Genomic DNA, 27,269 nt, shown 5'->3' with positions numbered 1-27,269 from the left:
CCATTATATCCTTTCTTTTCTAAAATAAAAAAAGATACTCATTATTATGTTTAAAAAATTATTGAGAAGTCCCTTATTAGAAATAAATTGCAGTTGGGTTTATACATCAACCTATGAATCTGGGCAGATCTAAAGACCCTCATAGTGCTCTTGAATTTCCAAAGCTCAAAAGCTCAGCCTAACCTGTGGGCATTCACGAGGCCCCAGCTGGGTGGCCAGATGGTCCTGTAGATGGTGTCTCTCTCACCTTCTTTAGCACCATAATTCTCAAAACTGTTGTTTGTAATACTAAACCACGTAAAAGGACAAAGTGACCTGCCCATCCACCTATTCTTATTAATACAGTTTTAAACCTCTCAAGAAAAACCATTTCACCTCCTTCCTTTACACCAAACAAAGACTTAGCCATAAAATTTCGGTTTAGAGTAATCACATCCTGAATCAATGGCTTCTGTTCTGAGTTTAAAAAAGAGAGAGAGAGAGCCCTCTAACATGTTCATTTTAATTTTAAAAATGCTATTTTAAATGGTAGGGAGCCTTTTAATTCTCCACTCTGGGTTATAAAAAAATAATAGATAGGCAGAAATGTGTTATTAAAGCTATTTTTCTTGGCGTTCTGGTAATTTAATAAACTGCTGAAGCTAAGCCTTGAGACTTTATGATGCAGCAAGAAGACAACTTGTCTGTTGATTAATAGTTTCTGATCATCCCCCACCAAACCCCCCCTTGCCTCCTGGGGTGATTCCTGAAGGACAACGGGTGATTTCTGAGGAGTGGAGATTTGGAGAAATGGTGTACAAAAATGTCTTGTTCAAGGAAGTTTAATCTCTTGGAACACCCATATGCCCTTCTCTAGGACTCAGGGTGTTAGGGAGCTGGTTGAGGTGAGTCCCAGAAGCTAAATCTTAAGGTCGTCACTCATATATCTGACCACTTCAGAGCATTTCATCAATGTCAAGATCACTGGGGAACGTCTGAGTCTGCTCAGGCTGCCATGACAAAACACCAGAAACTGGGTGGCTTAAATGACAGATCTCTATTCCTCAGACATCCAGAGGCTGGGAAGCCTAAGTTCATGGTACCATCAAGGTGGGTTTCATTCTGAGGGCTCTTCCTTTGGGTGGTTAGAAGCTGCAGTCTCACTGTGGGCTCATATGACCTCTTCTTTGTGTGCATGTGGAGAAAGAGAGCAAGTTCTTTGGTGTCTCTTCAAGCACGGGCACTAATCCCATCATGACAGCCTCCCCTTCATGACCTCACCTAACTAACCCTAAGTACCTCCCTAAGGCTTCATTTGTAAATAGCATCACATTGGGGGTTGGGGCTTCAACATATGAATTTGTGGGGGTCACAAAAATTTAGTCCATAACAGGGTGTTATTAAGTTATTAAGTCATTACTTGGCTTCAAAACACATTCCAAAAGATCCTGAAGATCTGCAAACCACTTTGCTGCTTTGCATGCCAGTCCCCTCTTGGACTCTATTAGAAGGAATAATAGAGGGACCCCCAAGACTGGAGGAGGTAGAAGGGCCTGTTCATTCTGGTTTGGCTCCAATTCTGGTCAGCATCACCCAGCAATGACAATGTTTTCCATTAGCAACCACATACTTAGGTTGCCATTTTCCCAACCACTTACAGAACAAGCCTCGCTGTGCCTTCTTAGAACATCAATACCAGTAAGCTGATGCCTCCTCCTGCGATGTCTGCATTTCTGCCTCAAGGAGCTCTTCCTCTGATCTCAGACACCAATGCTGGCCAAACAGTTCCTGCTCCCCAGACCCACATGTCTGAATTTCAACTCCAGGGCTCCTCCTCTGGGCTTCCAAGTTTTAATAATTCCACACTCTGCTTTCTGTAGTTGCTATTTCTGTGTTAACCTTCAATCTTTTTTTTCTTCTTTTTTAGTTTTTTAAATAGTTAATAATTATTTACTTATATCAAGTTCTATTAAAATAACTGAAGTGTCGGGGCGCCTGGGCGGCTTAGTGGGTTAAAGCCTCTGCCTTCAGCTCAGGTCATGGTCCCGGGGTCCTGGGATTGAGCCCTGCATCGGGCTCTCTGTTTGGCAGGGACCCTGCTTTCTCCTCTCTCTCTTTCTGCCTGCCTCTCTGCTTACTTGTGATCTCTGCCTGTCAAATAAATAAAATCTTTTTAAAAAAAAAATAACTGAAGTGTCTCTGTCTCCTGTCTGGGCTGGGCCCTAACTTAATGGTGAAATCTTGGTCTCATTCATTTGATAAAAAGATGCAATCCCCTAAAATGTACATTGACTACTTTTGCATTCTCTAGGCCTGCTTTTCTCCTTGTAAAGTGGAACAACTGGTGAATACATTTCATGTATGAGACTGACCACACTAAGTCAATTTTCTCCTCTTTCTGGGAACTGCTAGGTTGTATGACTGTGACAAGGAAAACCTTCTTGATGGAAATTTTTCTTTCTTTATAGTCAGCTAGCTCTGTGATGGCAGAGAATATGATTGTCCAACTACGTAACTGAGCACCTGGATCATGCCCAATGTACTAGGGAGGTAGTCAATAAATTCTAAGTGGTGACTGAGTAAATGGATGGATAGATGGATGGATGGATGGATGGATGGATGGATGGTTGGATGGATGGGGAATAGATGGGTGGGTAGATGGGTGGAAAGTTTGACATTAACTGAACTCAAAAACACTTAATAGTAGAACAAAAAAAATCCCTTTTGAAGAAATGGTGTTACTTCATTTTTGAGTATGTGAATTAGTATTAGGTTTGGCTATGTAGGAAAGAAACCTAAATAACGGTGGTTTTTAAAAGGTGTTCATTTTCCTCTCACATAAGCATTTTCCTCTCACATGGCATGTCTGGGAACAGACATGCCAGCACTGGCCTGGAACCTCCACTATTAAAGACTCTCTCCTTCCATCTTCTTGCTCTACCTACCCACTTCATCCTATAGCTTTGACCTCCAGAAATCACACAAAACACTTTGCCTACATCTCTTTTGGCTAGAACGAAGTCACATATTCTGGGTGGCCATGTGCTAATCTGAAAAGAGATATTCTATTACTAAGGAAGAAGGGGGAGATGTGGGGTTGGTGCCAAATGGAAATCCTGTCCACGGAGGAATGAATAACACAAATGCACCATGGGGTGCCTTCCCCAGGAGGGGGCTTTGGGGAACCTGAAGTCCTGGAGTTTCAAGGCTGAGACTTCATTTTGGGATTTTCCTCCACATTTCTAGATAATTATGGGAATCCTACTCTCTGGAATTATCCATTTTAGGTATTACATAGTGACTTCCTCTTGTGGTTAAGTGAGGATTTTAGCTTTATTCACACCTCTCTTTTCCCCTCCATCCTTCCACTATAGTTATAACACAATTTTTGGTGAAGTCTATAATTTATTATTATGACCACATAAATATTGTCCCCTCCCAAGTTAAAATTGTTTCATTTTTCACTTTACAGCTAAGTCTCCCCACCCCACCCCCCAACCGCTATAAAACAACTCTCAGTATAATGTTCCACATGGTCAACTCTGTCAGGATAATCTGGTGTTCTCTTTTTCCCCAGCTCCTCAGACCCCTCATGGACATACCTCCTCTCTTAGGTCTCCAGCTTCCTGCTGCTGTCTGGACAGGTGGCGGTGGTTTCCCAGGCTCTACTGCATGGTTCTTAGCTGAGACCTTCCTCTCTCACCACCTCAGATGCCTCCTTAGCCTCCCTCCTGCTCACATTCCATTGGCTACCTGCTTCCCAGATTCTGGATCCTCTTTTCTGGCTTACCCACTTGTCTTAGTGGAGCACATCCTCCCTTAATTTATTGACAAGTGTGGAAAGAGGTAATATTTTTGAGACTTTGCATGTCTAAAACCAACTCCTTTCTATCTGTATGATAAAAACTGAGTTTTAAAATTCTAGGCCAAAAATCATTTCTAATCAAAGTGATGACAACTTTGTCCTGGGATCTTCTAGGTTCACCATGCTACTGTTGAGGAATTCAATGCCATTCTGATTCTTGTACATGTGTATGTGATTGGGCTTTTCTAAAATTATTACAATCCTGCCTTTATCCCTGGTATTCTGAGATTTTACAGTGATATGACTTGGAATAGTTCTTTTTTTATTCATTTTGCTCAGCGCCAGTCTGGACCATTTTATCTGGGAAATTTTCTTGTGTCTTTCTGTTAGTACCACCCTCCCCTCTATCTTTGTTATTCTGCGTAGAACTCTCGTTAGGCAGATATCTGGTGTCCTAGACTGATTCTCTCGTTTTTCCATGTATTATCTCCTATAATCCATCCTTGTGTCTTTTTTTAGTTCTTTTTTCCGTGAGATCTTTCTGATGTTAGCTTCCAACTCTCTTCACTGAAAAACATCAACTGTCACTGTTTTAATTTCAAAAGCACTTTCTTGTTCTGATTTTTAAAAATAAGTATATGGCATATTGTCTTTTTTTTTTTTAATGTACTATCTTATCTCCCTGAGAATATTATGCTCTCTCTTTTTTTGGTTTCACTTTACCTTTGTTTTGATTCATTTTTTTCTTGGAGATTGTCCATTCCTATTAACTATTTTCCATCTGGACTCTCAGCTCCACAATCCTTACGTATGGTCTCCAAGTTTTCCTGGAGAAAATACCTCAGTCTTCTATAGAACTGTCCATGTCCCCTGACTTTGTGAGGCTGGGATAGAAGCTACCTCCTATATCACCTCCTCACTTTCATCCTTCTCCAGCCCCACTTTCTTCCATGGTGTCCAGCACCCAACACCTCCTGAGACCTTCAGAATTCTGCAGGAGGAATTGTTTGCTTCTTGTCTCCTTCAGCAGGCATCTCAACACAATCTTCCCTTGCTCCACTGAGGTGTTTACCATTCCCCTATCCCATTTCCAACTTTGTAGATAGTGGATGAGATTGCTGGCTTCTCCTGGTTTCACTGAGAATGGAGTTTGTATAGGTTTTTTTGCTCTCTTTCCTATTTGGGGGGCAATTTCAAGAGAAAAGGGACAGAAACATCTTCACCATTGTAAAACCACAAGTCTGAATTAAGTACACATTAAATCTATATTAAGTCTACATTATCTTTTAATCCCCACAACTATTAACATTGTCATTAATAAAGCTGAGGCTTAGCGAGATTGAGTTCTCTGCTCAAGGTCAACATTAGAAAGTGGCTTAGAACCCAGGTCTGGCTAAGGGCAAGTCAATGCTTTTTCTTTTACTCCCTCCTGCCTCCAAACAGTCTGAGATCAAGAGAGGGTAGTAAACTGTGGTCCAGCCTGTGGTTAATACCTGGAGAGACAATATGAGGAAGACTTTCAGGAAAGAAAAGGGCTCTTGAATTTGTCAGAATTCCTAGGTGATTAGTGTCTCTCTCAGAGACTATGGAGAATCTAGACTCTTGACCAAGGAAATCAAAAATAAATAAAATATACTAGAAATTGGGTATAGCCTTGGGCGCAGGGGCTTAAGAACTTGGGGAGAATCCCTGACTCAGACCACAGAGAAAGAGAGAGGGCCTAAGTCCTAAGAGAATTTAGAGGAGAAATTGATTTCCAGGTTCCCAGAAGGAAAGGTCAGTGAGGCCAATGGTGTCATACTGTGAGGGCAGGAGAAATGCTCCTGTGGGCCCAGGACTAAAGGTCCTGAGACGTCAGTGATTTCTAGACTCCAGGCTGTCATTGGTATCAGGACTGGACTAGTCAGGGTGGGGTTGAGCTTTCAGATAACTAATAGGATTGGTAATAGAGCAACTTAGAACTGATACTGTTGGTCCATCTTTTATGTGCATAACTTATTTTTTTGACCCAAGAGTAGGTCTTACATTAACTTGCTGTTTAGTTTCATCTTGTTAGAATATGTCAAAGGCTGACACATGGGGCTGTCTGGACCACCATGGAGAGAACAATTCTATGGCTTTGTACAGGCTCAGGAAACCGCAGCTTATTGATGCCTGCCATGGGTGTAAGAGAGCTTACCACATGCTATTACCAGTTGAGGCCATCTCTTCCCCCAAGATTTGTGTCCTCCACACATGTGGTCAGGATGCTTTCAACAGCCTTATTCAAGTCACCGATAAAAGTTGGTTGAGATAGATCCAAGGGCAGTGCTCTCACTCACAGTTTTGAGAATGGCCTGGAGCTTGGCATTGATATACAATCTTTGGATATAGTCTACCCCATTCCAGATTGTTTTTGGAATTGATTCCCAGGTCACATTTTCCCAACTTGTGTCCAAGAGAGATTTTTTCCCTATAAAGCAGCCTCCTAAGGAGGGTGCTTTCCTTTTATGTCCACTCCTGTGATATAGGAACTGGAATGCTGAGAAGTGAGCAGGTCACAAAAAAGAGGTTAGCCCTTACATTTATGACCCCTAGGGTCCCGTATTTATGCAGCAGTGCTTGAGGACTACAGCCTGTTGTCTCCCGTCAACATAAGACACAATGTTGTGTCTCATGCATGGGGGAAATGAGCAGTGAAGATGACACAGAGCATGACAAAAATAAGCAGGCACACTCCATTTCAAGCAGCTCACACTTTTATCATAAAATACAAACTTTCTAAAATTAAGTGTCTTACTTCTACTTTACCAACAACAACAAAAACAAACATCACTCATGTCAGCTAACTACAGGTGCATATGTGGTTGAGCAGGTGAGTATGTCTATGAGGGAGGTGCGTGTGAGGTGTGCAGCATGTGGTGTATGTGAGAGGGCCTGTGTGTGTGAGAGAGTTGGTCAATAGTTGAGTCTGGTCTTACTGTTTTCTGCCTGTGACCTGGTTGGAACCTTGGCTTTCCAAACCTCAGGCCACGTTATTACAGAATCCAGAGTTCCAGAGCACTTTGCCCTCACCCAAGGGCTAAGGTAGGAGGAGGGAGGGGAGAAGATCATCTAAAAATTTATGCCATTCCCACTGGAGGAAAAATATGGGCTGTTCATCACGGGCCCGCCAGCCGTCGAGCCAAACCTGGAAGAGAAAGAAGACAGACGTTGTGATGGAACTCCTGATGTTAGCAGAGATATTAGGGAAAGTACTATGTTAATTTTGTGGCTGTCACAAACTAGAAAGAGCATGACAGGCATGGAGGCTAAATGCTTTAGCATAATAAAAAAAAGATTTGGTTCTGGAAAAATAAAATATTAAAATGATACAATTGGAGGACAATAAAGAGCTTCTTCTGTCACTTCCTTAGGAAAAGGAGCCCTTGGCAGCCTGTAGGGACTGCCTCTACAGGCCCAGTGTTCTCTCCATCTCCAGGACCACACAGCAGGGAGCCTCTCTGGATCTGAGCCCCTTACTTATGGGCCTAAAGCCATTCTACCTGCCCAGGAAGGCCAGGTATGCCCTTCAGGAATTTCACAACATCACAGAACTCAGGGCCATGTCCCAGTGTGAGATCCCAGAGTTTAGACAATTCCAGGGCTCCCTCTCCCCTTATCAGCTAAGTCAGGTTCCCCATTTAAATACCAGTGCAGGGTGCCTGGGTGGCTCAGTGGGTTAAGCCGCGGCCTTCGGCTCAGGTCATGATCTCAGGGTCCTGGGATCGAGTCCCACATCGGGCTCTCTGCTCCGCAGGGAGCCTGCTTTCTCCTCTCTCTCTCTCTGCCTGCCTCTCCTCTCTCTCTCTGCCTGCCTCTCTGCCTACTTGTGATCTCTCTCTGTCAAGTAAATAAATAAGATCTTTAATAAATAAATAAATAAATAGATAAATAAATAAATAAATAAATGCCAGTGCAAGGAATAAGCATTGAGACATCACTGCATGACTGGAACTTTGCTTAGATCCTCAAGGAACAAAAAGCTGAGAGCATTTGAGCCTCATCTTCTAAGCATAGAAATGTGTACACTTCTGCTTTTTACCCCTAACACCACTGCTGTTCATACTTCAAAAGAGAGTTCAAAAGCCATCTCCTCTGTGACCTCTTCCCTGACCTCTCCAGATGGAATCATTTACTCACACTTCTGGGATCCTACAGCAATTTCTTCACCCATCTGCTAGGATGTTTTGAATGAATGGGAACAGAGCTCAGTACAAATCGCAACAGGGCAAATGGCTAGATTTCGTCTAATCCAGGGATTCTCAGCCCCTTTTCAGCTGGGCAGATGCATATTACAGAAGATTTCACATTCACCACACCCTCCCATGAATTAATGAAACAAAAACGGGAGGGGGTGGGGGAGGGAAACCACCGCATTAATTTGGAATGCCTCAGCCGGTATGGTATCTGTCGCTCACTGTAAGTAGCATGGGAAAGCTAGGCTTTGGGTTGGTTTGATTCCCTTCTCATTAAATAAATTCCAGGAGAGCAGGAACATTATCTGGACTGTTTGCCGCTTTATGCCCAGGGCCCAGCTCAGGATGTGGCACAAGGCAGGTGCCTTGTAAACAAGTATCCTGGCTATAATCCCATCTCTTTTCTCTTCTGGAACTCATATTGGAAAAGAACTGATTGAAAGTCATGTTAATACAGGAATACCCTGGATTCGGGTCTGATTTACAAAATAAAAACCGGAACCCATACTTCAGCATTTAATAATTTTTGATAATTATTACCAAAACTCAGGACACACCTCATATCTGATTGCCATGCCCCATGCATCTAGGCCATTCAGGTTGGGAATTCCTGATGGGTTCACCTGCCAAGGGCATGGTCTAGACAGGATGTCCACTAGAAGGCCAGGAGGAGAGGCAACTCCATGGACTAGAGTTATCAAGGAATGCTTCCTGGAGGAAGAGGAAAATCTGGAACTCACTTCAGCATGGCAAACTGTCCTGGTTTGCCAGCAACAGTTTCTACATTGGCATTTATGGGGTGATTATTATTTGTGCTCCTTTCCACTCTCAAACTTGTCATTGTTTGGAAGATAAACTGCATGATTATCCTGCCCCATGAATGTACACAATTGATTTGACAGAGGGAGGGGAGGGCTTGGGACCCCCTTCCCTGACAGCCACAGGCTCCTTCCTCTCCCTCTTCATTTAGTTTAGTTTCTTGGTTTGTTCTTTGCTCCTGATCCTTCTTGTCTCCAAGGCTACACTCACCCTCAGTGCCCTTGCATGCTTCCTGCCCAGTGCAGCTTCTGCTAGACCTCTTCCACCCACAGAACTGGGAACCCTGGACACCACTGCCATACTCCATACTCACTGGGTCCCAGCCAGCGGTGCCCACATCACTCTGTGATCCCTCCCCACAGTCGCCTATTTCTTCTCTCACCTCACTAACACTCCCTCTTGGATCCTCTGCTGGGTCCCCCACATTTCCCCAAGCTCCCTACATGTAGGAACCCCAGGGCTCAGTCTTTGGTCCTCATCTGTTCTCCATGCACACATGATCCCTGGGCCATCTCATTCCATCCCATGCCTTTAAATATCATCTATATGCTAAAGACTCCCAAATGTACATTGCCAGCCCCAGCCTCTCCTCTGAGCCCCAGACTCACATATCCACCTGCCTAGCAGCAACCCCACTCATATGTTTAATGGGCATCTCCAACTTCGCATATCTAAAACCAAACCCCATCAACAGACCCTTCGCTAGTCATCTTGACCTTAGTATTTTGTTTATTTTTTTATTTTAAAGATTTTATTTATTTGAGAGAGTGAGCAGGAGCGAGCACAAGCAGGATTAGAGGCAGAGGGGGAAGCAGACTCTGCACCAAGCAGGGAGCCCGACTCGGGCCTCAAACCCTAGACTCCAGGATCATGACTTGAGCTGAAGGCAGACTCTTAACCAACTGAGTCCCTAGGTGCCCTTGACCTTAGTATTTTGGCATTTCCACTTGTTCAAATAAAACACTGAAGAATCATGCTTGACTTTTCTCTTTCCCGCCATCAAGTCCTATCAATTTGACCAAGAAAATAAATACTCCAGATTTTTTCACTTATCTCCTTCCCACAGTCTCTGCCCTCGTCTACACCGCCAGCACCTCTTTAAGATTTATTTACTTGTTTATTTTAGGGAGAAGTAGGGGGAGGAGCAGAAAGAGAGGGGCAAAGGGGGAGGGAGAGGGACAAGCAGACTCTGCACCAAACAGGGAGCCTAATGCAAAACTCAACACAGGGCTCAATCCCACCATCCTGAGATCAGGACCTGAGGCCTGAGCTGAAACCAAGAGTTGGATACTCAGCTGACTGTCCCCCCCGGGGGGTCCCCACCAGCACCTCTTTATCCCATAGCTGTCAGGGCTCCTATCCTGCGTCCCTGCATCAGCTCTTGCCCTGTGGTCCAGGCTCTGTACATCGGCCAACGTCACCTTCTTTAGACAGAGAATTAGAACATGTCCTCAGCAGTGTAAAATCTATAATAGCTCCCCACTGTGCTTAAAAGAAAAAACTCCTCACCATGCCCACCAGGTCCTATCTAGTTTGGCCCTGCTTCCTCTCTGATTTCAATTCCACCCACTCCCTCTCCTACTCACCGTGCTCTGGCTACATTCCACACCTTGGGGACACTGCCGAGAGTGCTCCTCACCCAAATCTGTCGTCTCATTTCATTCATATCTCAGCTCAGGAGACATCCCTTCATTCTCTCACTCCCTTACCCCCCACACCTGACATGTGTGTGGTTTGTTTATTTCCTTACTGTGTATTTCTTTCCCTGGAATGAGAGAAGGAAGTTCTTTGCCTTGTTCCTTCCCTCCAGGAAAAGCTGCCTAGAACAAATCATCCTTTGGGGGGACATGGACCTAAAACCACCCCCTTGCCTCACTTTTCTGATTTCCTGACCTTCTCAACCTCTTGGGCCACTAATCCATCCTGCTGAACACTTCTCCTATATGTCACTGACCTCCTGTGCCCACTTGGTCTCCGGCAGACCCCAGGCTCTCTCCCACTCCCCAGACAGCTCCTTTCTCAGCCCCTTGCCACGTTTTTCCTCTCCCTGACCCTCTGCAGGCAGCCAGAGACAGGTGTGGACCCTCCGCTCTTCAGCTCCCCAACAGTGCTTCGCACTTGCTGACTGATGAGACTTGCGGCCACACCCCCTCCCCGGCACAACCAGTTCTGGCTTCTGCAGTCTCGCCTCCCTCGGGCCCGGTGTCATAGTGTGGAATGGGACTTGTTGGGGACAGGTCTTGATTCCACTGCTGTCTTGTATAGTCGCACCCCCAAGGGAGGCGAGAACCTCTGCTGTAGACCCTGTCTTGCCTCCCATTTCCTCTCCTCCAGCCCATCCATGCACTCCAGACTGCACCCATCTGCATGGGATCCCAGGCCTACCAGTCTGTCTTTAATATCCAAGCCCAACCTCCCTTTCTAATCCTATTTTCCACCTTTTTTGGGGATAAATCGAATACTTCAAGCAGACGCCTTTGTTCCCCAGGCCTTAAGCGTGCTGCACACTTTCCCATCTGAGGATGGACCCTCCTCCAGCTGCTGCTCCCTGAAACCTCCCCGCCATGCAAAGCCCCTGCACACCACCCAGCAGGAGTGCTCCCTCTGTCCTTGGACCATGCTCGCTCTGGAGCTAGGGAGACGGGGACGTATTGCTGTTTGTGGGATGGGGTGACTAGGGGAGATCCTGGGAGCCAGGCTGTCTCTCGTCTCTCTTCTTTCTCCCAGAGCCAGGTTGTGCCCACGTCTCATCCCCTCTCAGTCTCTGAAGGGAAGGACCGTGTCCTAAGCATCTGTGGATGCCCTCAAGCTACATTCATATTAACCACATGAACTAACACAGAGCTTTCCGGGAGGGTTGGAGGAAATGCACCTTGATAACCTGCACAGGAAAAGGGAAGAAAAGAGGGGGAAGGAGAAAAGAAAGAAGGAAGGAGGGGGAGCGAAGAAAAGGAAAAAAAAAAAGGAAAGAAAAGGAGTCATGGATTTCATGTTCAAATAACACTATCGACCACCCCCGTGAACGTCTTCTATGAACCTTGAGAAATTCAAGAGTCTTGAGAATGCCAATGGTTAAGAAACCTGTTTATCTTTGTTTCTCACAGCTTTGCCCAAACAGATCCGACTCTGGAAACCTTTTTCTAACATGTAATCCTCTTACAAGGCATTCAGGGGAAACACTGAGAAGATGAGAGTTTGGGGAGACCTAGGTGACGTCACACGGAGGGTCTGTGACGGGGAGGTGGACAGGAAGGGAATCCACGTCAGGCTGGGGGATTTGTCCCTCACCCTATCAGCTCAGTTCCTCAAACTGGGGCACAGCTTCCCCAGGGTGTGTGAGGCTCAGGTCTTCAGGAGGGACGCGGCCTGCCTCTCGGAGCCTGAATACGAGTTGAAGATTGGGTGGGTGGGAATGAGCGACTGTGTGCCCTTCTATCGAGACAAGGAACATTAATTTATGGCTGACCAGCATGTAAAATTTGTGTGGAATTTTCAGCTAAAATGCTGAGTGTGTGTTGGCTGCTTGCTGCGAAGTCCCTGTCCTCTGCTGTTTGGGGCCCTTTGGTGGGGAAACATGAGCAGCCGTGATAAGCCCGGGAAGCCCCTACCGCAGGGCCTGTTACAAAGTCAATGGGATATTGGAGAGATTAGCTTGGGAAGGAGCTCAGGGTGCAGTAAGGGGGGCCGGGGGAGAGAGCTGTAAGAAGATTACTCAGCCGTGTCCTGTTGTAAACCAATCAAACGGGCAAAAGCAGATGGGTCATGCTCCGTCACCTGCCACCTGCTAGAGAGTGTACCTGCTGTCCACGGCCAACTAGTGTGCCTAGTTTCTGCAGCCAGTCTGTGGGGCCCCGGCCCCATCGTGGGCCTACACCAGGGGCCCAGCAAATCCTGGGCCAGCCTCACCTCCATACCAGGTCTCTCCAGGACCCACAGAGCCTCTGACCGGCACAGGTCTCCTCCCTCCCCTCAGCCACAGAACGTACGCACAGAGAACGCACCCGTGAGGCCCACCCGGCATGCTCCTCTCCCCTGCCCTCCCGGCAGACTTCGGGGCCCAGGGTGGACTTACAGTGTGAGCTGAGGACTCACCCGTATGCCTGGGGGACGAGGTATTGCGGCCCATCTCCTGCCATGGGGGAAGGGTCTCGGGGATTGGTGGACAGCTTCGGAGGTGTCCGCTGGGGGTACGGATAGTTGGGCTGGACGAAGGGAATGTAGCTCAGCAGGGGAGTGTAGGAAGAGCGGAAAATCTGCTGTCCCATCTGCTGTGGATTGTATGGTGTCACCTGCAGGTCAGAGACGAGAGAGGGGCTGGGTCCCGCAGAGCCCACTGCTTCCAAACCTCCAGTTCCTGGCTCTAACCCCAACCCCACTCCTGGCACCCCCCCCCCGCCTCAGCCCCTGTGCCCCTTAGTCACTGTAGGTGTCTATAAGGCACCCTGTTGGGATGGCAAAAGCCCAAGACTCAGATTCCTATCTGAATGGCAAGATGCTTAATTTGTCTGGGCCTCAGTTTCATCATCTATAGAATGGGCAAACATTCCCTTCACTCTATGGAGATTGAGTTGGTTGATAAAAGCAGAGACTGGTGCATAACAAAGTGCAAACTGGTGCATAGCATTTTTAAGTCTTTTACTATCTTAAAAAAAAAAAAAAAAAAAAGGCTGTTGAGATTTCTATATCCCTGGCTTCTACCTCAGGATCTCAACAGACTCCAAGTCCAAGACAGCCCAGCTCAGTGGAAATGCCTGTGCCAGGTGATAGGAATATTCTGTCTGCCTGGCCTGGTACGGCAGCCGCCAGGCCCACAAGTCTACTGGTTGACCACTTGAGCTGTGGCTACTGTGAACCAGAGGAACTGAATTATACATTTTACTCGATTCAAATGTAAATAGCCACATGTAGCTAGTGGTTGCAGTATTGTACAGTGTGAGTCTAGGAGAAAGGGCATACCCTAAATGATGGAGAGCTCATTACGTCTCAGGCACTGTATTCTACTACTGACAGCTCCAAATGTCAGAAAACCCTCTCGTGTATGGAGCTGACATCCATCCTCCTGGATGCTGAAGGGAGTTTCCAACAAAACTGGGGAAAGTTCTGGGATTCCTCTTTAAAAGCCAGAGTCTGGGGTCCAAGCTTCTGAGGGATTCAGCACACTGACAGCCTTCTCTCACCCTGCATGTTCTTATCTAATTAAAAAACAAAAACCAAAAAACACAAAGGCTCGGGGCAGACCAGTCCCTTCCTATGGATGCTCTCATTTAAACTCTAAATAGCTTGTGAGGCAGGACCACAGGTCTTTCCACTCTAGAGATGAAGAAATGAGGTTCAGAGAAGTTGACCTTGCATAGTGCGTGCTCCAAGTGTCTGAGTTGCGGTCGGAACCCCCAAGATGTGAGACTGGTACCCGTGCCCTGAACCGCACCTCAACACCTGTTCCCTTCAGAAGCCCAAGTCCCTTCCTCTGGGCCCTCCTCATGTCTCCCCCAGGGGACAGGTAGGACCTGATGATGCTGGATGTGGGCCCCCAAACCCCAAGATGATGAGCTAAAGGTCCAAAAGAGCCAAGACCTCACAGAGAGAACCCAGGAAGGTACCTCCCAGGACAGACACAGAAATGGCAGAAAATGGGGGGGCTGGCGGAGTTCTGGGTCTGGGAGGGGATTGACAGGAAAGAGAAGCAGGTCCTGGAGCTTGCACAAGGCTTCTGGAGGGATGTGTCCTTAACTCCGTGTAACTGGTAGACACCATAAAAAATGCCCCTCTGGAACTATGTCCGGGATATACTTTGCTGGCAAAAGCAATGACAGAATAGTGTGCCCAGAAAGCCACATCTGTACAAAAGGTTGGTATAAACGGATGTCCCTGGAAGGGTACCGCAACAGCAACAGGACCTGTTCCTGCTGGTCAAGGAACCAGCAACAGCAGCTGCCTCTGAGAATTTTCATTTTTTAATTTTGTACCATGTTCTTATATTACCTTTTTCAGATACACGCACAAATGTAAGGTTGTCTCAACATGCTGCCTCTGGAGCTAGGGGGACGTATTGTTGTTTGTGAAATGGGGTAACTGGGGAGACCCTGGGAGCCAGGCTGTCTCTCGTCTCTATTTTTCTTGACACCACACAGCCCCTACTATTAGAAAAGTAGCTCCAGCTCACTTAATAAAGTAACCTGTACCTGTGGGCTCTTCTCTACCCTCTGGAACATTCCAACATACTTCAGGTCAGAGGTACAGTTTGCTCCCTGAGGGGAGAAAAGAGGCGTAGGGGTGTGAGTCTGAGCGTGGCTTCTGTCCACCTGTGTGTGAGCAGGGGCAAGACCTGCCTGGAGACGCAGTGCAGTGTCAGCCTCTCCCCTCAACCCCCATATCTGCCCCAAGACTTTCACTGTCTCTGAATACACATGTGTGCTGCTTAGTGGCAAGCATAGACCTACGTCTTCCTTTGTGTCTCTGTATGTGTGTGTCTGTCTCTGCGGCTTTATTCTGATTCTGTGTTTTTGTGTATGTGTGTACAAGAGGCAACAAGCCATGGTCGTTGGCAGCATGGACTCTGAAGTTAGGCTGCCCAAGGTCAGACCCCGATTCTGTCCTCGTGTAATTTTCAAGCAGATATCCTCTCCTGGCTTACCCGTAGAAGTGGGGGGTGCCAGATTTAGCAAACAAACAAACAAACAGAAAAGACATCCAGTTAGGTGTGAATTTCAGATAAACAGCAAATCATTTTTTCCATATAACAAGGACCCATACAATCTTGGGGGCTTCCTTATACCAAAACTTTACTCACCATTTAACTGGATGTCTTCTATTTTAACTAACAAACTGACCCAGAGGGAGAGGAGTCCTTGGCCCCAACGATGCTGGGCAAAACCATGTGGTTTTCTTTGGCCAACAGAAGGCAGGTGCACGCTGCCATGTGCTAGCTCCAAGCTGATGCTTCCAGAAGCAGTGGGTGTTGCTGCTCACCTCTCCAGCTCTCCAGTCACCCACCCGAGGCAGGAGCAAAAGCTACTCTGTCTTCAGCCTGGTCCCCAAAGGGAGACCCGTGAAATGGGCTTGAACCCAATCCCAGCCCAGCTCAACCCACCCACAGACCTGTGAAGGAAAAATAAGTATTTATTGTTGAAAGTCTCTGGGTATCAGGGCTGTCTGAAGCCACAGCAAAAGCTAACTACTATGTTAACTTTATGACCTTGCACACATTACTTAATCTCTCTGTGCCTCGGTTTCCTCATCTCTAACCTATTCCACAGGGTGGCTGTGAAGTTCATGCAGATAAAGCCCCTTGGAGAAGGGCTGGGATGCAGTGAGGGCCCTGGAAGCACCAGCATCTAACACTTAGGGACACAGGCTTGTTTCCAAGTGCACGCTGGCCTTCGTGTCTGTTCTCGGGGGCCAAGGGCGGGCCAGTAAATCTGGCTAGTGACCTGCTGGACCAAGACGACGAAACAGATGTCCTTCTGACCTGAAGGCCTTCATGGCGCTGGGAAAGAGGTGAGGAGGTTGTGTGCTCACCTGTCGGGAGTAACAGCCCAGCTGGGGAGGCAGGGTCTGCTGATAGGGCATCCTAGCTGCTCGCTGCGGGTACAGGCCCTGCGGGGAGAAGGGGGAGGCTCAGCGCAGTGGGGGCAAAGGGCTCCCCACCAGAGAGCGGCAGCCACTTGGCCCAGCTTCCCGCTCACAATGCCTGGATTGCCAGCTTGCTCGAGTCCGACCCACCGCACTGCTAGCCAGACCCCTCCATCGACCCCTCACCAGGCTGAGCAGGCACAGCTCACACCACACAGGAAGCCCCTGCTGAGCAGGCTTCATAGCCTTTCGGGGGAGTGTTTAAGGGGAGAGGGATCTGATGGTCTCTTGAATCCCAGATCCGCCCCTTGGTGGCTGTGTAACCTTGGGAAAGTCACTTCACGTCTCTGAGCCTCTTTTCGCTTGTCCATAAAATTACACGTGTTCAAACAGGTAGAGCCTGTGAAGGTAGCCAGATTATCTCTGTTGTTATCTATACCTTTTTTCTAAGTGCCTTTCCCCAGACTGCAGTCCTGCCCCAAGACGTGAGGCATCAATGAGCCTCTGCGTGTGTGCATGTGCTGGTTTGCCTCCATGTTTGTTTCGGCACGTCGACACGGGTGCTTCCACTCGTGTCCGCCACTGTGCATTTCAGGAATATTAGGCTGGGTCTCTGCAGACGTGTGTCTGCACACCCACACATTCACCCGTGTCTGCTCCTTATGACGAGGACCGGCAGGAAGATAAATGAGTTAGTGCCTCCAACAGCGTAGAACTGTGCCCAGCGCATAGCAAGGGTTCTGTGAATGTTCGGTATTTTCAGCATCGCTCACTGCTCCCCCACCTTGAAGAGACGGTCGGGCCAGTTCAGCCGAATGGGAAGTAGAACCTTTATTCAGAACTTCATCTGGGGCGGCCCTGGGCGCCCATGTGTACACACACACACACACACACACACACACACACACACAGAGTTGGCTATAGTGGGTGGGGTCAGATCATAGTCCCTCCAGGCTCAGACTGCCTCTACCTGACAATTCAGAGTTATCTCCTAAGACACAGCTCAAAGCAGCCCTCAGGCCAGTATGTCTTTCCAGAAGATTCCAAACCCCAAGATGGTGCCCACATTCTGGGCCAGCTTGTGCCAATTATCAAAGTGTTGATGGCTGACACTGTGTCCTTGATGACTTCTTCAGCACCCATGAGCTGACATGGGGCCCATCGTCCAGGTCCCCGAGTGTACACAACCTTCAGAGACTGCCCTGGCTCTCTGCTCCCAGGTGACTGACACAGGCCGTGGTCAGGCTGCTCCCACTGCCACCAGCCCCTTTACCTGCGGCCAGAGCACCAGTTCCCCTTCTCTGCAAGCCCTGCGGCCCCGGGGCAACCCTGCTCACCACCATGACCACAGCCTGGTCTCTGCGCCCGCCCCCCGCCCCCCCCAACCAGGGCTTAAACCCGAATAGTCAGACAGACAGGCAGGTTTCCTGCAGCTGTTCTGGTGCACGGCGAGCTCTGAGACCAGGTTCCACGTGCCCATCTCCCTCCTGGTCAGCCTGGGCTCTGCGTGCACAGCCAACTCCCCAGGGCCACCGTCCTCCCCACACCTGGGCTGGGCTGCCCCTGGGGCCCATGCAAGACAAAGAGCCGCCCATCCCTGCTCCATCCTGGATGGGTTTGCGGGAGTCAGGACCACACGCATCAGTATGAGCGGCACACTCTCTGACCTTCAGGACATTTCTAGTTGTTCAAATTGCAATTCTGCAATTCTGTAAAATCACAAGCAAGGGTAAATAAACATTCATTCTTCTTTGCTTGAGGTCACGGCCCCTTTCTACCTTCCCTCCTTAACTGGGAACAGAGTTCCTTTATGCCAAGAAGCAGGGTAGGAGCCTCCAGAGCTCCTTAGTGCTGCGGACTTAGTCTTCCATGGCTCTGCATCGCTCCACAGTGGAGCTCTGAGTAAATTGGATTTGGGACCTCATCTTTATTCCTAACACCACGCAGGAGAAGAGACGAGGATAGACCATTCCCTGTTTCTCCTCTCTGTCTCCTCAAGGTCTGTGGAGCTCCCTGACCCTGTTTCCTATGAAAATCAGGGCTGAATAATAATAAAAACCAACATCTGTATCATACCTTAGACTTTTCAAAGCCCTTTCTCACCCGTGGACTCAATTAATCTTACAACGGAGTCCATGCCACCGCCACCATCGCTGCTGCTAATTGCTACGAGCCCATTTCACAAGTGAGGAGACCAAGGCTCAGAGCATTTAGCTAACTTGAGCTTGCCCAGAGCCACCCAGCTTGAAAACAGCAGATTTCTTGAAACGCCAAGTCTTCCAGTTCCAGAACCTGCCTTCCTTTTATTATGTCAGGCCCCTTGATGAGCCGTCTTGAAGCTGGACAGCATTATGAAATCCTGAGAAGCTGTGAGAAGGTAAATGGCCCTGCTCTCCCTCACTACCTGGGAGGGTCAGTTTCTCCAGCCAAGGCTAGGAAGCCTTAGAGGCAGCCATGAGCTGCAGACACCAGCATCTCTGAAAACAAAGGGCCTTCATGCTCAGATAATACATTCGAATCTCACTCCCTCCAAAAAACCAAGCCAGAGACAATGGACATAGCAAGGAGCTCTTAGCCACTCTATAACGTGAGCCAGCGTGCACCTGCTTTATATGCTGAGCCCCGAGTGCACTTAGAGCGAATCAGTTTACAATGTATAAAATGATGCGGTTGCTTCTCTTCCCGGGTTGAGGGGCAAGTCATAGTGCTGGTCTGTGAATTGTGCCTGACCTGTGCTGGACTCTGGGCATCGCAGTCATCTAGGAACGCCCTCGCCTGGCCGATGCCCAGCCGGTGGTTAGGGTGGAGCCAAGGCTTTTAAATTACTTCAATGAACGAGTAAACATAAATAAAAAACAACAGGTCGCTGAGTAGGTAAGTAAAGGACTGAAGAGTGAAGGAGCAAACACAGAAACGCCAGGTTGGGGAGCACTGGAGAAGAGGTCTGGGGACAGATGAGGGCACGAACAGGGCAGTTTTCTCAAGACCTAAGAAACGACGAGACAGATACAGGACTGACTCACGCTAGCCTCCCCCTCCATCACGCTTCATGGCAGCCCCAGCTTGAGGTTCTCCATCCTGCAGGGGGAGGGGGTGGGCACTTGTCCTCTTTAGCAAACAAACAAACAAACAAACAGGCTTGAAAACAAAATATCAGAGAGAAAGACAGACACTTCGCTGAACTCTGTGAGCTTCTATTTAAGCTTCTGGGGCTGAGTCTGGTGGTCCAGCTCAGAGAGGCTCTATGTAGGGTAGAGAAGATCTGCCTTCTGCACAGGGGACACCTAAGCCCAAGGCTTGCCGCTCTGTTGTAAAGGAGATGACACAGGGATCCAAGGAGTGAGGGAAGGGACACAGAGACTGGGTGAGTTAATTTGCAAGTGTATTGTCTTCTCTTTGTGCCTTCTCCATGCTTTCCTGGGCCAGCCCAGGGCAGCAAGCCCCCAAGGATCTGAGTGTACAAGTTGGTGTATCCTGCACATACACCTACATGCCATTCTGGAGAGGCTGGGGCAGAGGCCAGTAGACCAAGAAATCTTAGATGCTGAGCACCTTTCCTGGAGAAACTGAGCACAACCTAAAGGGACTGTTGAAGCTGCTGAATTGAACTAAGGTTTAAACCAGAGTGGACATTGATTTGATTTTTTTTCCTCCTTCTGTCCAGTGGGCGGCAGCTCTGAAGGGAGATTGACTTAATAGACAGATTAAAGAAACTACATTTTCCTGCATAAATAAGTTCCCTGAGGAAAATTTCCAGAAGCCATGCTCCTTGCGTTTCACCGTCCCTTTGTGTCTGGTCACGAACTCCCTTTAGGCTAGGAGCCCCAGACCGTGAATGCGTGCCAGGCCACGGGAGCTGGTACAAGCTAAGACTACTCAGATGTCCTTTAAATAAGGCGGTCATGTAGATTGGCATCCACCCCAGAACACTTGGGAGTGAAAAGGGGGTGATTAGAATAATTATGTTGGGACAAAAGACCAAAGCTGGGACTGTCCCAAGTACTCTAGGACACACATCATCCAACTCTAAAGGAAGTCACAGCAGGTGGATAGGAAACAAGGACTATGCCCTCATCCCGTGCTGGGAGCCCCAGCACTTCACAGGTTAACACTAGCAAAGCAGAGGTGAGGGACCCTCTCACTCACCTGATACTCACCTGATACTGTGGGAAGGTAGAGTGATTCGTGAACACAGGAGGAGGCGGGTAGTTCAGGTTGAGCCAGAGTGGCTGGTTCAGGGTGGCTGAGGTCAAGGCGGTAGCAAAGCGTGGGGTGAAAACATTCCCTGTGTACTTGAGGTTGCTCTTGTCGGCCACCGTCACAGGTGGGTTAACTGTGAATCACAGGAGAAGGAGAGTGTCTCAGGGACTGCGGAAGGAGGAGGCCAACACACCCGCAGCACCAGAGCCACCCCAGGGTTCACGTTCTCAGATGTCAGGTCCTTTAAGCTCCAAGAGGGTTCCTCAAAGTGTGGGGGACTTTCCAACTATGGGAAAACGTCATTCGCACACACCTGGCCGATTTGGAAGAGGTGCGAATCCCAGCATGGTCTGGCTTAGAGCTCTTTCTCCACCATTCGCTAGTAAAGGAGGTGGTTTATCAAGAGAAAACAATACACCAGGTTGCTAGGGCCATAGTTCACCCATGTAGAAAACCAAATGCTTCTCAGTGCTTTACAAAAATCCAGTTTTATACCAACAATTGCTATGCCATTGGAATTCATACTAACCAAATTATTAAAGTAGCACCCCCTGAGGACATACACTTGGCCACACTGAGGACCTTACCCAGGTTATAGATAACTGACATGGTATGACCCCAGATTAGTCTGGATGGATGAGATCTGGTTGGGTTGTTCTAGGATATGAATCCTTGATTCTCCCCATCTGTCCTGTGGGCTTCTAGAGTCAAAGATGGAGCCTCAACTTCCCCTTAGGAACACCTTTTGGGGGAAAGGAGGTTTGACGGAGATAGATGTAGGGAGAGAAAGGAGGGACATGGATAACCTCAGTGTAGGAATCATCTGAAGCATGGATTTTTCCTTGGCTTGAACAACTTGAGGGCATAGAGGTATGTGGGCTCAGGGCTGTATTCAAACTGACCCCTGGTGGCCCCCTGGGACCCTAAAATTCACCTGCATTCCTCTAGCAGTGGTAGTACTGATAAGGGACATGGGAGAGAGTCATTCTCCCATTCTATGAGTTTAAAAACAGACGCCCAGAGAAAGCCAGTGACTGGCCCTTGGATGAGGCAGCCATTTGGTGGCGGAGCCATCACGGGGCTATGAGAGTGTCTGGAAGGGGCGCTGGGGTGGCTCAGTGGGTTAAAGCCTCTGCCTTCGGCTCAGGTCATGATCCCAGGGTCCTGGGATCGAGCCCCGCACCGGGCATTCTGTTCAGCGGGGAGCCTGCTTCCCTTCCTCTCTCTCTGCCTGCCTCTCTGCCTACTTGTGATCTCTGTCTGTCAAATAAATAAATAAAATCTTAAAAAAAAAAAAAAAAGTGTCTGGAATCCCCTTCTTCTCCAGCCCCTCCCCGCGCAGGGCCAGCTTACGTTTCAACTCCAGCCCGTCCACCTCCACTTTGCTGCGAAGCTTTAGCTGCATGCTTGGGGTTTTGGTGGCCCCAAGAAACTCATAGAGCAGGTTCTTCTCAGCCGGCCACGCAGGCTTCTTGGCTGGTAGGGCCGTGGTCACAGAGCCCACTGGGTCACTGCACCCCTCTTCACCGCAGGTGTCCTTCCGGCTCTGGGGCCACTGACTGAGAAAGAGGCTCTCTCGACCCTTGGTCGGCTCCTTGATGCCAGAGTTCCATTCTATGGCAGGGGAGGGGAAACTGAGTCAATGGATCTGGTTGGCCACGGGCTGGACGCGGGGAGCACTTTCTTGTGGACCAAGTGGCAGGTCCTCCCTAGCACACACCTGTGGCTCAAACCGTTCTGGGGTCTCCCTTCCAGCCCAAGCCAGTCACAGTCTCTTCCCTGAAGCCTTCATGGACCGCTGCCCATCACAGCCTTCCCCACTCATGCGTGCAAACGTGGATCTGTCCATCCGTCCATCCTCTCTTCCTTCCATCCAAACTTCCATCTTTCCAATTACCTTCCTTTTCTTCTCTCTCTCTCTCTCCTCCCTCCCCTTTTCTCTGCTTTCTCTCCTTCCTACCTTTTTTCTTCCTTCTCTGCCTCTTTTGTTTCCCCCTTCCCTCTATTCATCCACAGTGTCAAGCTTGGGATACGGAGCTGCCTTCAGCCCCGCCGCCTGGCTCCGTAGGGAAGATGCGCAGCTTCTATAGAACACGTGGCCTAGCTGAGGTCCGGCCCCTCACCGTGGACTCTACTCCTGCTTTGGTGCTCACGGGTGATCCAGCCCGTTTGTCAGCACTAGGCCCTGACTTGAGTACTGAGGACACCGATGAGTCAGAGCCAGACTCAGGCCTGCAGGAGCTCACAACAAGGAGGGAGAGAGAGAGAGACAGACCCAGAAATAGCTCCAGGACAAGGCAGATGGGAACTGTGAGGTGACAGAGGGACACAGTGGGAGAAGAGGGTGGCTGAGGGTGGCTGAGACGGCTTCTCTCAGAGAGAGAGGGTCAGAGGGTTTCCAGAAGGAAGTGGGCCTTCCAGGAGGCCTTCCATCCAGGAGTACAGGGAGATGGCATGGCAGGGGCAGGCATCAGAGAGACACAGCAAGTGCATGTCCACACGGTGCGTGCTGTTGGGGCCAGGCCCAGGTCCCTCTGCAGACAGACAGAGCGGTCCCCTGGTGTGGGATGCTGGCTGGACCATCCCAGGACCCTCCACAGCAGTGATTTTTTTTCACCTAGATTTCCTTTCGAGCAAAGGGACTCATTCTTCAATCAAAATTAACTATGGGCGAAATCGTATTTATGTGGGTTTGTTTGTTTTTAAGGCAATGTCTGGCTGAAGTAGTGTTTTCCACTCCTTTCCCAGCCTGAAGGCTTTGTAGGTCTCCATGGAGCTTGGCTGGGAAAGAGCGCCGGACACCCAGCAAGGACCTCAGATTGTTCCCGGCGCAGCTGGATCAGAGGACCTGTGCCCGGTGTCACCTGTTGGAAATGGATTGGATCCCTCCAGCTCGTGCCTCCACTGCAGGCCAGTGGTCTTGTGGCTAAGTCTGGATAGGACAGGGCCTGCCCTCCTAGCACCATCCCAGCGAAGGAAAGAGTGCTCTAGCCTGAGCCAATTTAGAAGAAAATGACATTTTTAGCAAAACATGTCCCTGGAGTCTCTTCCAAGAGTTTCTGTGGTTGCCAAGTTTAGCCCCCAGCCAGTGTGCTGAAATAACAGTACCCACTAATAATAGCCTTTTCCCCAGAGACCCACACACCTGCCGTCTCTCACACACCTCCCATTGCCTTGAACAGGCCTGCCACTCACTCAACTCCAAAGCTCCCTCTTTTAATGTCTGTGTACACAGACAGAAGACAGACACACACACATTCTTGCCTGTTGTTCCTCTGCCTCACTTACATGTGCACAACGATGCACACAAGATGGATACACAGAGATACACATATAGAGACACACTCGGATGTCCCGACACCCACATTTTCTCTAACACACCTACATCTATAAAACGTCCTTTGGCACACCTTAGCTCACACATCTATACATAGATACACACACACACACACACATGCACACTCGTAGTGGGGAGGGTGGGTGGGACAGGACGACCTCCAAGCCGGCAGCCCCATCCCACAGAGAGCTAGCCAGGTGTCCTTCCTGGAGAAGGAGGTAGTAGGAAAAGTCTCACGCTCTGGGCAGGGCTCAACTGTCACACGCAGAACTCGCACAAAGCCCTCTGCATCCCAGGGCCTTCCCAGGCCCCAGAGTCCAGCTTGCTGTCCCCAGCTCTGACTACTTGGCCTTCCCAGAATGTTCCAGAACACAGAACATGCACCTCTTCTCTTAAGGAGATGGATTCGGGCCCTCCCAACACAGCATCTCAGTTATCAATCCATGCTTACAGCCTGGGGGTGATTTTTCTTTTGGTTGACATATGATCAACTCTCCTAAAGACTGCTGACTGTAAGCAAATGCCTCTGCCATCAGTCTGCCTTGGAACCATTCAGTCTGAGTGGCTGGATCGCAATATGCAGAACCTGGAGGTGGGGTGGGGGGAACTTGGAAGGTGGCTGGGCTTTCAGGAAAGGGTGTGGACTCCTCAGTTAGCAGGTGGAAAGACATTGTTCTAGGGTTCAGGAGTCCCAGGGAACAAGTTCGGGGCAGTCTGGATGGCACTGGAGAGTTTGCACGTCCCCACCCACCCCATCCCGGCCCCAGAGTGAGGACCAGTCCTCATGGTCAGAACAGGTGCCTCCATCGGAAGCCAGATGACCCCAGCTGCTAATCACACTTCCCTCCTATCCATCTTAAAGTCCCTATGCTGCAGTTTCAGCTGGGGTAAATGCCTCTGTCAATGTATTCTGCATGCCTGGATTCAAAAAAATGAGCCAGTTACCACATGTGCCTCTATCTCCTCTCAAAGTGTGTTGGGATCAAGGCCACTATGTTTGCTTCCACAAGCTGTGTCCCCATACATGGGCATCCAGCAGAGGGGGCCTGTGGGTGCTGAAAACCGCTTGCACTTGGGGACTGTGTGCATCAGAGAGACCACCGTGTCTAACTCTGTTCAAAGATGCTGCGTGCACCTGCTGCAGCCCTGATGGGCTCTCTGGCGGGTTCCTCCCTGCAGGCCCGCTCACTGGCCCAGCCCCCAGCCCCCAGCCCCCAGCCACACTCACCCATTAAGAGATGCCCCTCCACAGTGGACTCAGCCTCAGGCTTGGAGCAGATCTTGGCAAACACCGGGAGCTGCTTCTTCTGAGCAGGGAGGTCAGGAAGCTTGTCAGGGGGTGCAGGAGCTGGGGGCGGCAGCAGGAGGAAGGGGCCTAGCCCTGTGGGTTCCCTGGGTCCCGGGCCACGGAACATGCTGTTCTGCAGGAAGTCTTTGATGGCCCTGGTCTCCTCCAGCACCACCTTGTTGTCAGGAGCCTTAGCTGTCTCTGTGGACCTCAGGGGGAACTGCGCCAGGAGCTTGTTGATTTCTGAGTTGGAGGCGCCCAGGATGTGGCCCCCATCTTCTGTCCCCTTAACACTCTTGACCTTGGCAGCACGCAGAATGCCCGTGACTGTAGACATGACAGAATCGCAGTCCTGCCGGCTGCTGATCATGGACACAGCCACCTTCGGATCCAGAAGGGAGTCGGCGGCAAGGATGGTGGCTCCTGGGTACTCACTGCTGTCTGCCAGTGGGGGAGGTGCAAGAAGGCAGGGAGCCGGCTGTCTGGGCCCCTCAGGGGAAGTGCCGGGTACCTCCAGCTCCCCAGAGGTCTCTGTGACTAAGATGAGGTGCTCTTTGGTCAGGCTCAAGAATTCCTGCTCCACCAACAGGGAGATCTCATCTTTGTCACGGCTGAGCTCCAGGGCTCTGCAAACAGGTCAGAAAGAGTCGCTTTAGTGTCAGCTCACTCAGGGGCTGGGGGTGCCTGTAGCAGGCCCCAGGCCACAGGGAAAGGGGACAGAGAGAATACATCTCCAGGTAAGAGAAACCCTTTGCTTTCTCAAGAGCGAAAATGCACAAACCTCAGATTCCCAAGATGTTTCTAGGCCCCCAGCAGGCCCCGGCACCAAGAGCACAGTTCTGGGAATCGGGACATCGGGGTCCTCTCCAGATGCTCCATCTTGCTGAGTAACCTGAGTCTCAATTTCAGTCCCTCCCTCCCTGTTCAGTTGTGCCCGGGACATGAAGCAATGAAAGACGAGGCACATTGGGGTCGGGAATGAGTCAACAGCCCTGAGCACAGAGGCCAGAGTGCTGGGGCTGAGCCCCAGGAGTAGAGGGCTGGACCGGTGCCCTAGCTCCCTCATTTCCCCGCTATGACCTGGGCAGGTCGCTCAGCATCTCCATGCCCTGTCTCCTCATCTGGTTAACAAGAATATCAGAGATGGCAAAGCACTATGGCCTAGGGTAAGGCTGACCCAAGTTGTGTCAGCCTGGTTGGATCCTGGAGACCGCACTGTGGTCCCTGTGGGTGGAGACCTATGGCTCCCCGCAGGCTGGCATGGCCCTCTGACCAGATCATGGCACCTGCATTAAGCCTCACCTCTTGGGAGCACAGGAGTCACCTGGTCCCTGCACGGATGCACAGGCATCTCCCTGAACTCCCACACCAGCCTCTACCCACACCTAAAACACTGGGTCCCAGCTGGACCCCTGATGGTCAACACCAGCCTGATGGGTCCGATGGGGCCCAGGGACTCTAGGTGCTTGCTTGCTGGCTCTTTCCAGATGGCAGAGAGAATGTCAATTGTCAGGGTGGCAATAAAGATGCCAGCCTGGCGTCTTTAGCTAGGGGGCACCTTCCTCTCTGACATGGTCAGAAGGACCGCGGCAACCTAGCTTAAAACCATCTGCTTTCCATATGTGATGGGCTCCATAAAAAGTGGCTGAGGTGGTCTACAAAGAGCATTCTGGAAACCGCTCAGTGCCCCCTGGGGGAGGGTGGTGAAGAAGCAGGAGGAAGATGAAAGTGCCCACGAGGAGAGCTTAGCCGTGGGGGAGGCCAGGAGCACACCCCTACCCTGACGGTTCCTCCCCAGGGCTCAGTTTGAGTCTCTTGAGCAGGGACCATGAATCCTGCCGGCCAGGATGTGCCTTCCTCGTAATGCTCTTCATGTGTGAGCATGTGCCTCACCCGTGCACAAGAACAGATGCGCACACTTGTGGATGTGTTTGATGAGCACACACACGCACTGGTGCAAAACAACACGGGGCAAGGGAAAAAGTCACTGTACTTGACAACCACTCAGAACGGGCATAGTAGACAGTCCCAGGTTCTCCCAGCTGCGCCAGG

The 27,269-nt window shown here is 49.6% G+C and overlaps 1 protein-coding gene across 2 annotated transcripts in view; it reads right to left on the bottom strand.

The window, feature by feature from the left end:
- Window positions 1–6,515: 6,515 nt before the first annotated feature.
- The window catches only part of CUNH1orf94 (chromosome unknown C1orf94 homolog), a 39,914-nt gene continuing 19,160 nt past the window's right edge, over window positions 6,516–27,269 (bottom strand). Inside the window, exons 2-8 of one of the 2 annotated variants that reach the window (XM_013046207.2) lie at window positions 25,158–25,843; window positions 21,946–22,206; window positions 20,550–20,725; window positions 16,339–16,416; window positions 15,003–15,068; window positions 12,913–13,109; window positions 6,516–6,953 (exon numbers count right to left, since the gene is read on the bottom strand). In XM_013046207.2, coding sequence (XP_012901661.1) covers window positions 6,878–6,953; window positions 12,913–13,109; window positions 15,003–15,068; window positions 16,339–16,416; window positions 20,550–20,725; window positions 21,946–22,206; window positions 25,158–25,843 — 1,540 coding nt within the window. In that variant the 3' untranslated portion in view covers window positions 6,516–6,877. The remainder of the gene's footprint in view (window positions 6,954–12,912; window positions 13,110–15,002; window positions 15,069–16,338; window positions 16,417–20,549; window positions 20,726–21,945; window positions 22,207–25,157; window positions 25,844–27,269) is intronic. The other variant, XM_004740853.3, reaches the window with a different exon arrangement.

The sequence above is a fragment of the Mustela putorius genome, unplaced genomic scaffold, assembly GCF_011764305.1.
Source record: "Mustela putorius furo isolate JIRA1106 unplaced genomic scaffold, ASM1176430v1.1 tig00003853_pilon_pilon_pilon, whole genome shotgun sequence".
Classification (NCBI taxonomy): domain Eukaryota; kingdom Metazoa; phylum Chordata; class Mammalia; order Carnivora; family Mustelidae; genus Mustela; species Mustela putorius.
This window is presented reverse-complemented; position numbering and strand designations above follow the sequence as displayed.